At 38.9% G+C, this 12,467-nt stretch overlaps 1 protein-coding gene across 1 annotated transcript; it reads right to left on the reverse strand.

The window, feature by feature from the left end:
* Positions 1-7,592: 7,592 nt before the first annotated feature.
* On the reverse strand, positions 7,593-10,420 carry LOC143213330 (omega-conotoxin-like protein 1). Its single transcript, XM_076433081.1, has 3 exons — positions 10,268-10,420; positions 8,282-8,393; positions 7,593-8,023 (listed from the first exon to the last, which is right to left on the reverse strand). The coding sequence occupies exons 2-3, from the start codon at positions 8,372-8,374 to the stop codon at positions 7,889-7,891; spliced, it is 228 nt and encodes a 75-aa protein (XP_076289196.1). The 5' UTR covers positions 8,375-8,393; positions 10,268-10,420; the 3' UTR covers positions 7,593-7,888.
* Positions 10,421-12,467: the final 2,047 nt, after the last annotated feature.

The raw sequence follows: 12,467 nt of genomic DNA on the forward strand, positions 1-12,467 counted from the left end.
GAATCTCTTACGTAGCCAATCAACACGTGTCTTCGCCTGCTGCATACTTACGGGAGCAAACCGCCTTGGCTGAAAATTTGCTGTTTTCGGGAATTTTTATTAACGATAATTAAGAAGCGAAAAATTACAAAAATTTCAAAATAAAATGTCAAAGAATGGTGGTGTCATTCGCAGTTTTTTAAACGGCCTTTTATCGGTACATCGATTAATGGCTGCCATTGTTGATAAAAATTAAAACGTCCGAAATGATCAATTGTTTAAATTCTAAAACTAGGAGGTATTATTTGGAATGTAGCGAAGGATTTTTTTGATATCTCAAATATTTTTCCAGTTATAAATTATTAAAGTTGATTTTTCTGCCATTTCAATAAATGATTAAATTTAAGGATTGAAATATGCAATTTTTAGGGCTTGGTTTATCGAGACTGAAGGATACAAAAGAGACCTTCTTTCAATCGTCAAATGTGAGCTGGTCTGGTTCCAGAAGGCCAGCACATAAATCTCCCTAGTTGTGGTTAGGAGTGCCCTCGTTGACACAAATACTCTTTGAGGAAAACAAATTACCTTAAACAGGTTATCCCAATGATGGAAACCTAATTTGAAATGTTTGTACAAGGCAAAGTAGTACGGCTCCCTGTGGACCCCGCCGTAGACATCTATGGGACAGCCAGAACCCGCTGTACTGTGCAGATTAATTAATACAAAAGAATAATCTACAACCTCCTGCCACTTCTGCAGGTCATAAAAATCTTCGACGACGCAGAAAATGGCACGAAGTATTAGGTTCTCGGTGGAAGACATGCACGCGATTCGTAGCCTGGATTCCAAATAGTTTTTGCACGACACGGAGATAGAATCTCAGTTAATATTCTAGCGCAGGGTTAATTGTCGCGATCGGGGGCCCGCTGACACCGGGCTAGGTCTCAGGGAAATAACGAATGCAAGAAATCAATTCCCGGACAGAGATAGTTCTCTTATACTCATACAAACATGTACATACAATGTTGGTGCGAGGGTGTGCGTGTACGTAACACGTACCCTGAACGGGACTCGACTTGGCGAGCGATAAGATCAGTCGCGTGAGCCAACTCAGGGGTAGTTTGCCCCAAATGGCTAGTCTCATTTCCCTCTTCTCTAAGTAGCTTGGTATTTGTGTTGCTCGGCCGTAGTCGCTTTCGATCCCCTATCACCAACCCTATCGATACAGTCTCGAGGCCTACGTGTGCTTCCTGGTGCCTTTCGTTTTTATTGCAGCGAATAGGTTGACTCCTAACTGGGACATCCTGAGAAATTGTTGCAATTAAATTTACGGAAGTTTGTGAAAAGTATATTGATGAGGTGGAATTGGAAGAGTTGATTTTTGGAGAATTACTGTGGAAAGGGTCTCGACTACAATCTTGAAGAATGAAGGATGATTAGAACCTTGCATCATGAAGGTGCAGCAAAGGCAAGTGATGAATTAATGTATGAATCATATTCTACAAGGTCTGTAGTGTTACTTAGATGGTACTAAGATGGAGATGTAGACGAAGACGTAATCGGTGATGTAGATTGAAATGGAGCTAATGAAGTGTTCTCAATGTTCCCTCAGAAAATGCATGGGAATATTGAAGATGAACCACCCTAAAAGTATTAACAGGGGTTCAGTGGACTACCTGAACTCAATCTGCTCAGCTGACCAATTAAAATCTCTGGTTCGTGGCTATTGATCCGGAACATGAGCAGCGTGCATTTTAATAGTGAATCACCACGCTACACACAGCGGTATCACTGTGCCACTCTACCTCTTGTCGAAGCCAGTGATGCTAACGAAACGTTGAGATAAGTTCTCAAATTGAACGTGGCTGATAATAGCAAACTTCAATGATAAATGACACTGAAGATCCAGATCTCTGACATGCTCTCCAGTGCACCTAATGGAAATATTATTAAGCATTGTATTGGCCGGGAATATTAATACTTCTACGATCCTAAAAAAATTATTTATTTTAACGTAATACGAAGTTAGAAAAACTGAAAATGAGATAACTGGTAGATGAAGGCACAATAGAAAGATTACATTGAGTTTCAGGATTTCATCCATCGGAAACAAAAATGAAAATTAATCCTTGGTCGAAAAATGTAAAGACTGACCACAACATTTTATTCTAGCTTAATACACAGAAATTTGCGCGATTTCGCGACTGTTTTTTTTTGTTACACGCTGAAAACATTTCTCCATACGCTGATGTGTGTACATATGTACAAATACCAGGACACGCTCTGAAGCATAATAAATTCCTTCGTGTTGGGGTCGTACCGGATTCGAGATTAAACAAGAATTTCGCTAAAGCGCTGTAACTGCATTAAAATAGGTACTATTTTAATGAAATGCTCCGAGTAGAACCGCGAATATGTACCAAAACCATTTCCAAGACGGAGATCAACAAGTACCAATTTTAAATAACATTCTAACCTTATTTTAATATACACTCCTGTAAATAATACCATCCATGAACTAGGAGGAAAATAAAAGAGACATGTTGAAACTATGACGTACATTGTGACTGAACCTCCCAGATAATGTTGGATTATGGGAGAAGAGGAAGAACGCAGAACTACATATTGTGGCCCATCTAATACTGAACGAGACAGTCTAGAACGTCCCAGAAAACATCGAGTATTGGCAGAAGAGCCAACCCCGTCACTAGACAATGATCCTCTTCGTCACCGATCCCCTAAAATCGCGTTTCCAGATTGCAGTTACCGTGCCGTGGACTTGCGTCGTTTCAATTCCGCGGCGGTCTCGATAATCCCCGAATTTCCCGCGGCCTTACCGTCGAGTTAAGGAACAATTTCGCAAAAACTCGGCGTCAGTTTCATCAACGGATTCAGCGGTTACGGTCTCGGTGCGGCGCAGCGTGTCGGCTTGGTGCTCGCGCCGAAAATTCCGCATATTCCTCCTTCTTGTCGGCCCTTGTCCTTCCACCCTGCCCGGGGAGTGGTTTTCGACCACGTGAATCCGGCCTGAACGAGTACCTGCCTGAAATCCTGACATCCTGACGTGGCAGTGCACCGGTGGCGGACTGAGAGGTGGCCGTTGCAGCGCGCAGCCTCTCCCGAGCTCTAAGCTCAGCACATTGCTGTGTGCCTACCGGCTTACCTCCGATAATGTTTTCATATTGTGCCCACGCGAATGTTTACGGCGTGCCTAGCCGCATTATCTCGTGCCTCCTTCTCGGTTGCCGCTTGTTCGCGGTTCTCCTCGGAGGCTGGGTGGCGGACTTAAGTCCTTTCGACTCGTTTTTCCAGAGAGAGAGAGAGAGAGAGAGAGAGAGAGAGAGAGAGAGAGAGAGAGAGAGAGAGAGAGAGAGAGAGAGAGAGAAGACCTCTCTACCCTCTCTGTACCCTCTAGAACGACAGAACGCGTCGTCGACCCCCGGGGCTCGGTGTGGAACGGCCCTGTTTCCGATGCATCTGGTAACCGGCTCCTAAAGGCATTGTGCCGAAAACCTGTCTCTTGGCATCCGAGCTGCTGCTTGCCACCAGCTTCTCGCTCCTCGGTCGAACGAGAGAACGAGCTTAAAAGCAGTGGAGGACTCCCGGCTTGGCTCCCGGAAGAGAACTTGAAAGGAACCACGAAAAGGGACACTCGACTCCGCGTCGAGTGCTTTCCTCGGCTTACCGTTTGTCTCCAGCACCGTTTCCTCTGTTCCTGCCCACCGCCTGAACGTTATATCTGTTCTTTGCCACGACCTGCACCACGCCACGACACCAGCCACGATTTCGGCTGCCAGCTTTCGCGCCCATTCGCTCACCTACCGGGACCAACCACTATAGCACCCTGTCTACCTAGCTCTACATGGATTACCGACCCTCTGATTATTCCTGATAATTTCTAATGTTTTGATATATTGGGACCTTCACGACCCAAATCTCACTTGTAGCCTGTAGCCTCCTATCGCTGCCATTGAATGTGGACAAGATGGATTAGCGACCGCGTGTGATTATTCCTGATCAGCATCCTTATAGCCTGCAGAGACAAATTTTAGGTTATTATTGGATTCTAATTTTGGCTGACTGACTTTTGGGCCACCCTCTATTTTTTCCAAATAAAGAATACCAAAAGTTGTCTTAATTATTATGAGTATGTCTAATTAAATCATCTCGTTTCGAAACGAAAGTTATTGAAACTCTAAAAACGAGTGCAAGTTGTTCCAAAATTGTGAAAATCTATTACGTATGTTCATCCATTTTTAATAATGCGAATACGCCAGAAACATCATAAAAATTGTTCGTGGTATTTGAATAACACCTTCACATTCTCCATAAGACAATAATTGACTGAGAAATTAGTCTCATTCTTAAACTCACTTGATTAAATTGCAGAATGAGAATTTAAATTTACATTGAACATTTGTATGAAATCATTTTATTTTATTTTTCTTATGGCCCTTAAATTACTTTGCATAATTTCCCAGTTCGTCAGAATCGCGATACAAAAATATTTGCCAGTGATTGGCAACTAAATCAATGTTCGATACGAGTCGCTGTAAAATTTCAATCAGGGTTTAAACCGAGGTGTAAACGAAGCGCATAAATTTCATTTCAAGAACAAAGGAGGATCGTTAAGAAAGTATAATTGAACGGAGCTTAGAATTAACAGGGTGACAGAGTGTTATTCGAAACTGGAGCGTTTCACGTGCGCGAGCGTGCGTCGTATCTAACTGTAAGACAGAAGGTGTTCCATAACGTATGAGAGTACAACATATGGCAATTAAGCTGAAGCATGATAATGTATATCGAGCAAATATTTGCACGGTGATGCCTTTACCTTCGATCCCTCAGATAGGACTTTTTCCACCTTATCAACGTTACGCGATTGGAGATTCGGGAAAATTAAAATTAAGGGATCATCCCGGAAGAAAGTTGATAAAACACGATGTCATATTCGATCGAATCTTAATCTGGCTCGACTGTTTGACCATCGTATTAGTAAAACTTATCAATTCAAGGCTGCACAATGACATGCCAAATGTGCAGTAAATCAGAACTGAATTATTTCATTACATCTGACGAAAAAGTCTGTTTAAAAAACATATTTAACAGACATGGCGATTGTCATTTTACTACTTCAAAGTAATATCATTATTTCTTATATAAGATCTAATCATTTAAAAATAATGAAATATAAATTGCAATTATAGAAAATGGATTGTAGCCGACAATAAAACAGGTGTCAAAGAAGAAAAACAAAGAAAATATAAGAAATATTGAAACTCAGATTTTGGAAATTAATTAATGAATGTCTAAGTGTTTCTGCTATTTGCTGATCTCAGTAGGAAGCAATTCGGTTCCTGAAAAGCTGGACAGGTCGGTTCTTAATGGACAGTGAAAGGGTTGAAATTTCGTTTAACGTGAAAAGCGCCGTTTTATCTTTGTCCATTAGCGTTTCGTATTTAAGTACACCGTCTTTCAGTTGCGTAGCTCTTTTTTCGAACATTAGACGTGTCCTTTCCGGCGAAAAGAACTTTGTCTGAAAACCGTACGATGGTCAGAAAGAACAAAGACGACACGGTGTAAAAGAGTCGAGGCGCTTAACTTTAAGCTGAAGTTAATGAGATTGAAACGCGGCGGAAATATCGTATAACGAACACAAGAAGCTTTCAGTCTTTGAATCAAAGTCTACCTACTTTTCGAAATTAGGTAGGCTCTTAACGGTCGATAGGGTAATGTTTCTGTAGAAGAGGACCTCTGTGCTTCTTGGTCTGCAAGCCTTTTTTTGCGCTGGCAAAACTTCTGCGATTCGTTCGCGAATTATAAACGATTCCAAAGCCTTTTGAAATGTAATACCCTTTTGTCCACTTTCTTAATTTTTTATTCGAACGTAATTCATAAAATTATTTACCAGATAAATGATGATAGCCTTCGTAGAATTTTATGAAAAATTATTTTTGTAGACTTATTATTCAGCAGTTGTGAGGTAGTGAATAAAAAGAAATTTTTCGGGAATTAGAAGTACGAAAAAATGGATAATTTTAGATACAATTGTTTGGAAGAGAATTTCGAGAAAAGCAACTGTCTCCACGACTCGCATCGATTAAGCCAGATGCGGGCGATCGGGGAACGAGTTTATCGAAAGATAAGTCGAAGCGATTAAAAGCGGACTGTTTCTCATCCCCAGCTTTATTTAACACGGTGGATTTTTACTGCGAGCTGTGGGTGGACTCTTTCTATCGAGCCAAGGATCACGTTTTAACGGACGACCGTAACGCTGGACAAGATAGCGAATTTAAAGGCGATAGCGAATTCGAATTGCGAGCGGGGTACACGCGATCGGGCAATATTGCACGGAACGCAATTGAACGCCGCTTAATTTCCCAGTGAGCGCAATTACATGGTCGATCAGCTATAATTTTTCGAAAATGTTTCTTTTCCCAGTAGCCGCCGCCGTTGCTTTCATTGCACGCACCTCTCGTTGTGTCGACGACGACGCGAGCTGCAACGACGAAAGCTTCACTGCGTCATTATCGCACGATGCGTTCGACCCGGAGAAATAAAACGGCGTAATCTCGGAGTGATAACCATAATCGTGGACTTAATAATCGCGACCTCTTCCACCCGAACGGGAATTCCGAATACACTGTCGAGCTAGGCTGACTTCGTTCCTGGAAAAGCTATCTATTTTCTTAACTTTTAATACGGATGTTCACATAATTTTTCTCCAGAAATTGTTTTTCTAACGGACAGAAATACCTAGTGGATTGAAAATGAAACGTGGATACTAATACGTGTATTGTCATGAATTGTTTGCATGGTCGACTAAAAACTCAACGTTAAAACCTGCGAGAAGAAAATGATAAAGAACAATGTGTAAAAATATTATTATTTGCATTTAGGTGGAAAAATCTTTATGTACAGAAGAAAGTAATTTATTTCTGACTATTTCTGCTTCTCTACAATATATTTCTACACATCTACAATAAGTAACAAAAATTGTTATCGGAGGGTTCCGTTTCAGAAAAGAAAAATTCTACGATTGTTTACAAAGCCTGATGGACGCTAGTAAATTCTAGAAAACACGAACGAAATTCCGAAATGTAGAAATTATGACAGGTTTCCGCGTTAATAGAAATTGAGCATGTTCGATGCATTAAACTGCGGAGAATTTCGCTTTAGTGTATAGAATTCGTGGTATATTCAATTTTAGTATTATACCGAATGTTTTGACCGAACGGATATACATGCGAGTTAGCGAAATTGATGTATTTCTATATTACGATACTAGCTAATAAACAAACAGAATAATATTAGCAGTGAGACCAGGTTCGTGTTTGCCATTTAGATTTAATATTATAATATTATATTTCTAATCCGAAACATCATCATTAAATTGGCCATACCTCTATGAACGACTAACATTAATACACGAATATAAAATCAAACCTCCGCCACTACGTTTGCCAAAAATATCTAGCATCAAAGACGAACTCTGAATTTAAAACTCATGTACAAATTATCAAACCACCATGAAATATATACTGTATACATAGTATATCATGGACTACTAAACGGGATAAAAAGGTAAAATACAGGAAAAATAAACCACAATCTTTATCTGAAAATTCTTTAATTTCTGAAATTGTATTCAATCTCATAGCGATAAAAAATATTGTTTGCAACCAGGTATCACCTATCTGGCTCAGAAATATCGAAGATAATACGTATTACAATGAATATTTAAACAATCTCGCAGAGCTAATATCAGATCATTTTCTAACATTGATAACCAGATTAAGCTGTTAATTATTTCGGACCGCCGGTGCTCATGGATTGATAGAGAGCTTGTTCGTGTCTCTTTGAATTTAATTCGATGTTGAATAGTTTATGCTCAGTATTGGCTCTCGGATCAATAATCCTTGCCCTTCCGACCTAAGATCTTCTCACGCTGGGCCATCAGCTCCTCGGACGTGATCTGGACTTGACACCTATGCGCATACCTGTGACACTTTATGCCTGCACAGCAGTTGGAGTCGCTGACGCACTGAAATGAAGAAATACACGTTCGCATTAGTATTTATCAGGCTGGCCAAACGGTGCCGGGGAACGCTCGCATATTGTTACAACTGCTACAAAATTCTATTTTGAGCCAGTCAACGCGGGAAACTACAGTTTACAGAGAGATATCACTTCGCTTCTCGGTTTCTCTTATCGTTTATCTGTCACTTCGAGATGTTCACAACATTGACCAATTGCTTTGTTGTAATAATAATAATAATTAGATATATAATTTCCTACTCACGGAATCTCCATGGCGGCCACACGAGGTGGAAGCTCCCATAACGACATTCATTGTCAGCATGGCGACGAAGATGTACAACATAAGCTTGCTCATTTTGATATGAATATGCACACTGGAAACAAAGTTGGAGATCGTTTCAATTTTCTTATAACCTTGCAGTTTGCATGTTAATCAAGCGTGAGTCATGCTGTATTTTATGCGTAACGGAATATTCGTTAGATTAATTTGTACCTTATGCAGTGTACAGTAGTTGCAATTGAGTTTTGAATTGATAAAAATATTAGCATGAAATAATGTTAATAGAAGGAGAAATACATTTCTGTCAGACTTTTGTGCACAGTCTAATGGTCACAAAAATATTAAATGTCCGAATTTTTAAATAGAACTATTGAACAGAGAATTATTCGAGGACGTGATTTAATTCAAGTTAACAAGTCGACTCGCTTTTCACGTGCGACAACTGAAGGCAACCAACTTTGATGACGTATAATTTGGAGAGAGTGTGCGACGAAGATGAAGAAGAAGAAAAGGTTCTTAATACAATTATGTCTGATCTTGGCGCCATAACGGCGTGGATTTACAAAGGTCATCAGCGAATTCATGAAATTCCAGCTCATTACGCAACCTGACGAACACACTGGAGGTTTGTATGAGCACGCAGTATACACTGGTATCTGTGAATGAGTCATTAACTACTGACCCGACTCGTTCTTGTATTACACGGCCGAATACTACATGTACACGTATCAACAATCCGGCTTGTGAAACGACTGTCAAGTACTTACTAAATATTTTAGCGTTTCGTCGAATGCCTATAAATATTTCGTAAAATTGTTGTCGAGTACTAAGATTCGCCGGAAGCTATTTATAATTCTAAGTGCCATTTATAATCCTCAGATTCATTTATATTCAGTGATTCATTGATATACAAACAGTGTGATCAATCAAATTGTACATTGATTGCTGAGAAGTGTGTCTATCTTAGGAGTGTGTTTGAGGAAAACATCAAAATGTCTTACTCGATGCTAAGGTGCTTATCAGCTGACTTAATCTTTTTCCTTGAACCCGTTATTGACCGAATTCAATGACCTTTACTGTCAAAATATGTTCGTTTTGTTTACATCCTCTGCACAATCATATTGAATATATGATACTTTATTTTCATGTAATTAGTAATTATAGCAAATGTCGTGTAGCAAAATGTTAATAAAGCCAAGTACAGATTTAATATTTCAGTTCATTGTATAACGCAATGTTTGTTCAATTTTTATATTTATAGAATATCTGAATCCTGTATTTGTAAGAATAAAAAATGATTTATTGTCAAAGCATAGCAATTGCTTCTGAAAGATAATTTAAAACAAAGATTGCATATTCATCCTCGTGTAGAATAATACTTTGGTTGAATGTAGTATACGTTACTGATTACGCTTAAGTAAACGACAAAGTGTGACGAGTGTCAGTTCAAAGTTCATCGTATGCCAGAGTGATCGCGTTAGTAGATATTTAGAAAGTGATTTTAACTAAACAGTTTCCTGATACAGAGCACATTCCCGAGCATTGGTTTTGCAGGACACCGTTAAACGTTCAATTTATTTACCAATAATTTTATCTCGGCAAACGAATGAAACTTTTTCATTTTTTGCACCGGCGAAATAAAAATAATTAATATTCACAGCATTCTATTCAAATTCAAAAACTACAATTCTCAAATTTTGTACACGCAATAGGAAATTTGAGCTTCTGCTAGATGAAAAAAGTTCTATTTTAATACAATTTGGTGTCTGAGAATAAAAATGTCAATTTGCATTAAAATCGTCAATGTGACAAGCACTGAATGAAACAAATTGATTAAATTTATGTATACAATTAATTTTGTGTTTACAATGTGAACTTGAGGAATTAATTATTCTGGTTCTGTAATTTTTTACGATGGATATAAAAATGCTGCTGAGAATCTGAGAACTGCGCATGAATCGTACTCACCAGAAGCAACGAACAAAGCAACACGGAGCTCTTTCTTAACAGTGCTAGTCCCAAGAGTTCGACCTTAACTGACTCGTCGATGTACCATATTCTACGCTTTTATACTACAACGTCGCATCATGCTGAAACCTTTAGGCGGTGTGTACATGTATATGCTCACGGCTGGTAGTGCGCAGAAGGTAAGAGTAAGATCTGTTACACTTCTCCGACACGTGACTCAGAAACCATTGCGACTAAAAGACAAGGTATGTTGTTCCTGATTGAGTCTCTTTTTTTAAAACAATGATTCAACAAATAAGTATAGTCATTTTCCTTAATTTTTTTTGTATTTGCATTGTTATCGCGAAAGACTATGCTCGAAATGACTTCTACATGTACGTGTGACTAACTTCACTCACCAAAATTTGTCAAGACAAAATTAGGAAGTTTATTCTATCAATTGTGTTCTAGTCTTTGGTTTATTTATATTTTCTTGTAACATTTTAATAGTTTTAGATTACTCCATGTAACTCGCGAACTAATTATCAATTTACTCACTCAGATACTCAATTTATGTGTTATTATCGCACTAGCTGTGATAACAATTTTTTTAAAAACTGTATTTATTGTTCCTTGATTTAAAAAGTCAAGGCAGTCGCATTAGTATTCCAAGCGATCATCTTTTACAAGCACTACTTAGGCATTCTTAGACATTAAAACAAAATAGGGCTTCTAATTATCATATGGCGAGATAACGGTAACAGTTATGCTAAAAATATAGAATTCAGCTAATGGGCAGGAACTGGAATAGATCCACGGGAAAATTAAAAGAAGTTTAATGGATACTGTTATAGGCATTGTTTAGAGAAAACGCAATTACGGCAAAACTATAAGAGCGACATGATAAAATGAAAGAGTCGTAACATCTGACACTCGGATCGGAAAAATATCGTGTCGAATGCAACTTTCCTTGTAGTCTGGAATTACTAGATACGTACTACGTTCTTCGAAACATATTCTGAACATTCTACCATACTTTTTATCTATTTCTTTTAAACGGACAGTCATATACGAGATTGGGTTATGACAAACTGATTAGTATTCTTTTCGTGATAATAAAGCAACCTTGCAATTTCTACTTACAAAACACGTCACACATGAAAAAACAACCGTCAACGTTCTTAGAATACCAACTGTAACCTTATCGACATTCACAGAATTCGGAATTTTATTATTGTACCATTCACATTCAGCAAAATTTTATTAGCAAAGGTATTAAAAGTGCTTAAAAGTCTTAACATAAAGCACACAAATCTTGTCTAACATTGTTTATGCTTTAGGTGCACGCAATGAAGCACAAAATTGAGGCCTTCAGCAAATGCTTAAGAACACGTATGGGGCCAAAGCACAGGCTCGTTCTTCTCAACACTAAACCTATCACTGCCGATCAAACGAAATTGATTCGATAAATTTCTTTATCTAAATTTCTCTTTTTAAATCTAAATAAATAGAGCCTTGTCATTTTTGTATGCTAAAACATTTTAATCGCTTTTAGTGCTCGGTAGGTTTAGTGTTAAAGGTCACTAATAGTTGAAGTCATGGAAAGGGCAAAAGCGTGCCAGTCTCGCTGTGTTTTTAACTGGAATACCTGGGTGAAGCATAAATCTGCAATACGGTTCGGGGAATGTAATACTACAATTACCAATAATACAGTTGCGAGAGAGAAAGAGGTATAGATCGATAAAGTAAAATATTCCATTAACCGGCGTTAGATTTTTCTATTTTACACTCATGGGGGGCTGTACGGCTCGGACTTCATTTCAGCGCCGTGCATATTAACGTTCGAATATAATTTTACAATTTTATTGGCGATATGCAGGTTTGCTTTTTTCAGCCAAAAAAGCGCTCGCTCTATTAAATTACAGTAGCTACAGTATGTTCTGGGTCTGGCGTTTAATTTTGCAGAATAATGCCTTCGGGACGCGTATCACCGGGGCGAATACTGGGAAAAGTCGAAACCTACTCTCTCTCTCTCTCTCTTTCTCTCTCTCGTTCCCTCTCGCTCTCCCTCTCTCTCTCTCCGCTCCTCTCCTCTCCTCCTGCTGCCGCCCTCTTCACCTCCTCGACCACCCACTGCTACTCCTCGTCAATTATAATTCGTACCAATTATACTGTAAACTGTGCAACAATTCAAAAGAGGCATCCACCGCGAACATTCTTT

The sequence above is a fragment of the Lasioglossum baleicum genome, chromosome 11 (genome assembly GCF_051020765.1).
Source record: "Lasioglossum baleicum chromosome 11, iyLasBale1, whole genome shotgun sequence".
In the NCBI taxonomy this organism is placed as follows: Eukaryota; Metazoa; Arthropoda; class Insecta; order Hymenoptera; family Halictidae; genus Lasioglossum; species Lasioglossum baleicum.

Coding starts and splice junctions, on each gene's coding strand:
- LOC143213330 (XM_076433081.1), bottom strand. CDS start 8,374: ATGAGCAAGCTTATGTTGTACATCTTCGTCGCCATGCTGACAATGAAT. Junction 8,024..8,281: donor GTGGCCGCCATGGAGATTCC/GTGAGTAGGAAA, acceptor TCTTCATTTCAG/TGCGTCAGCGACTCCAACTG.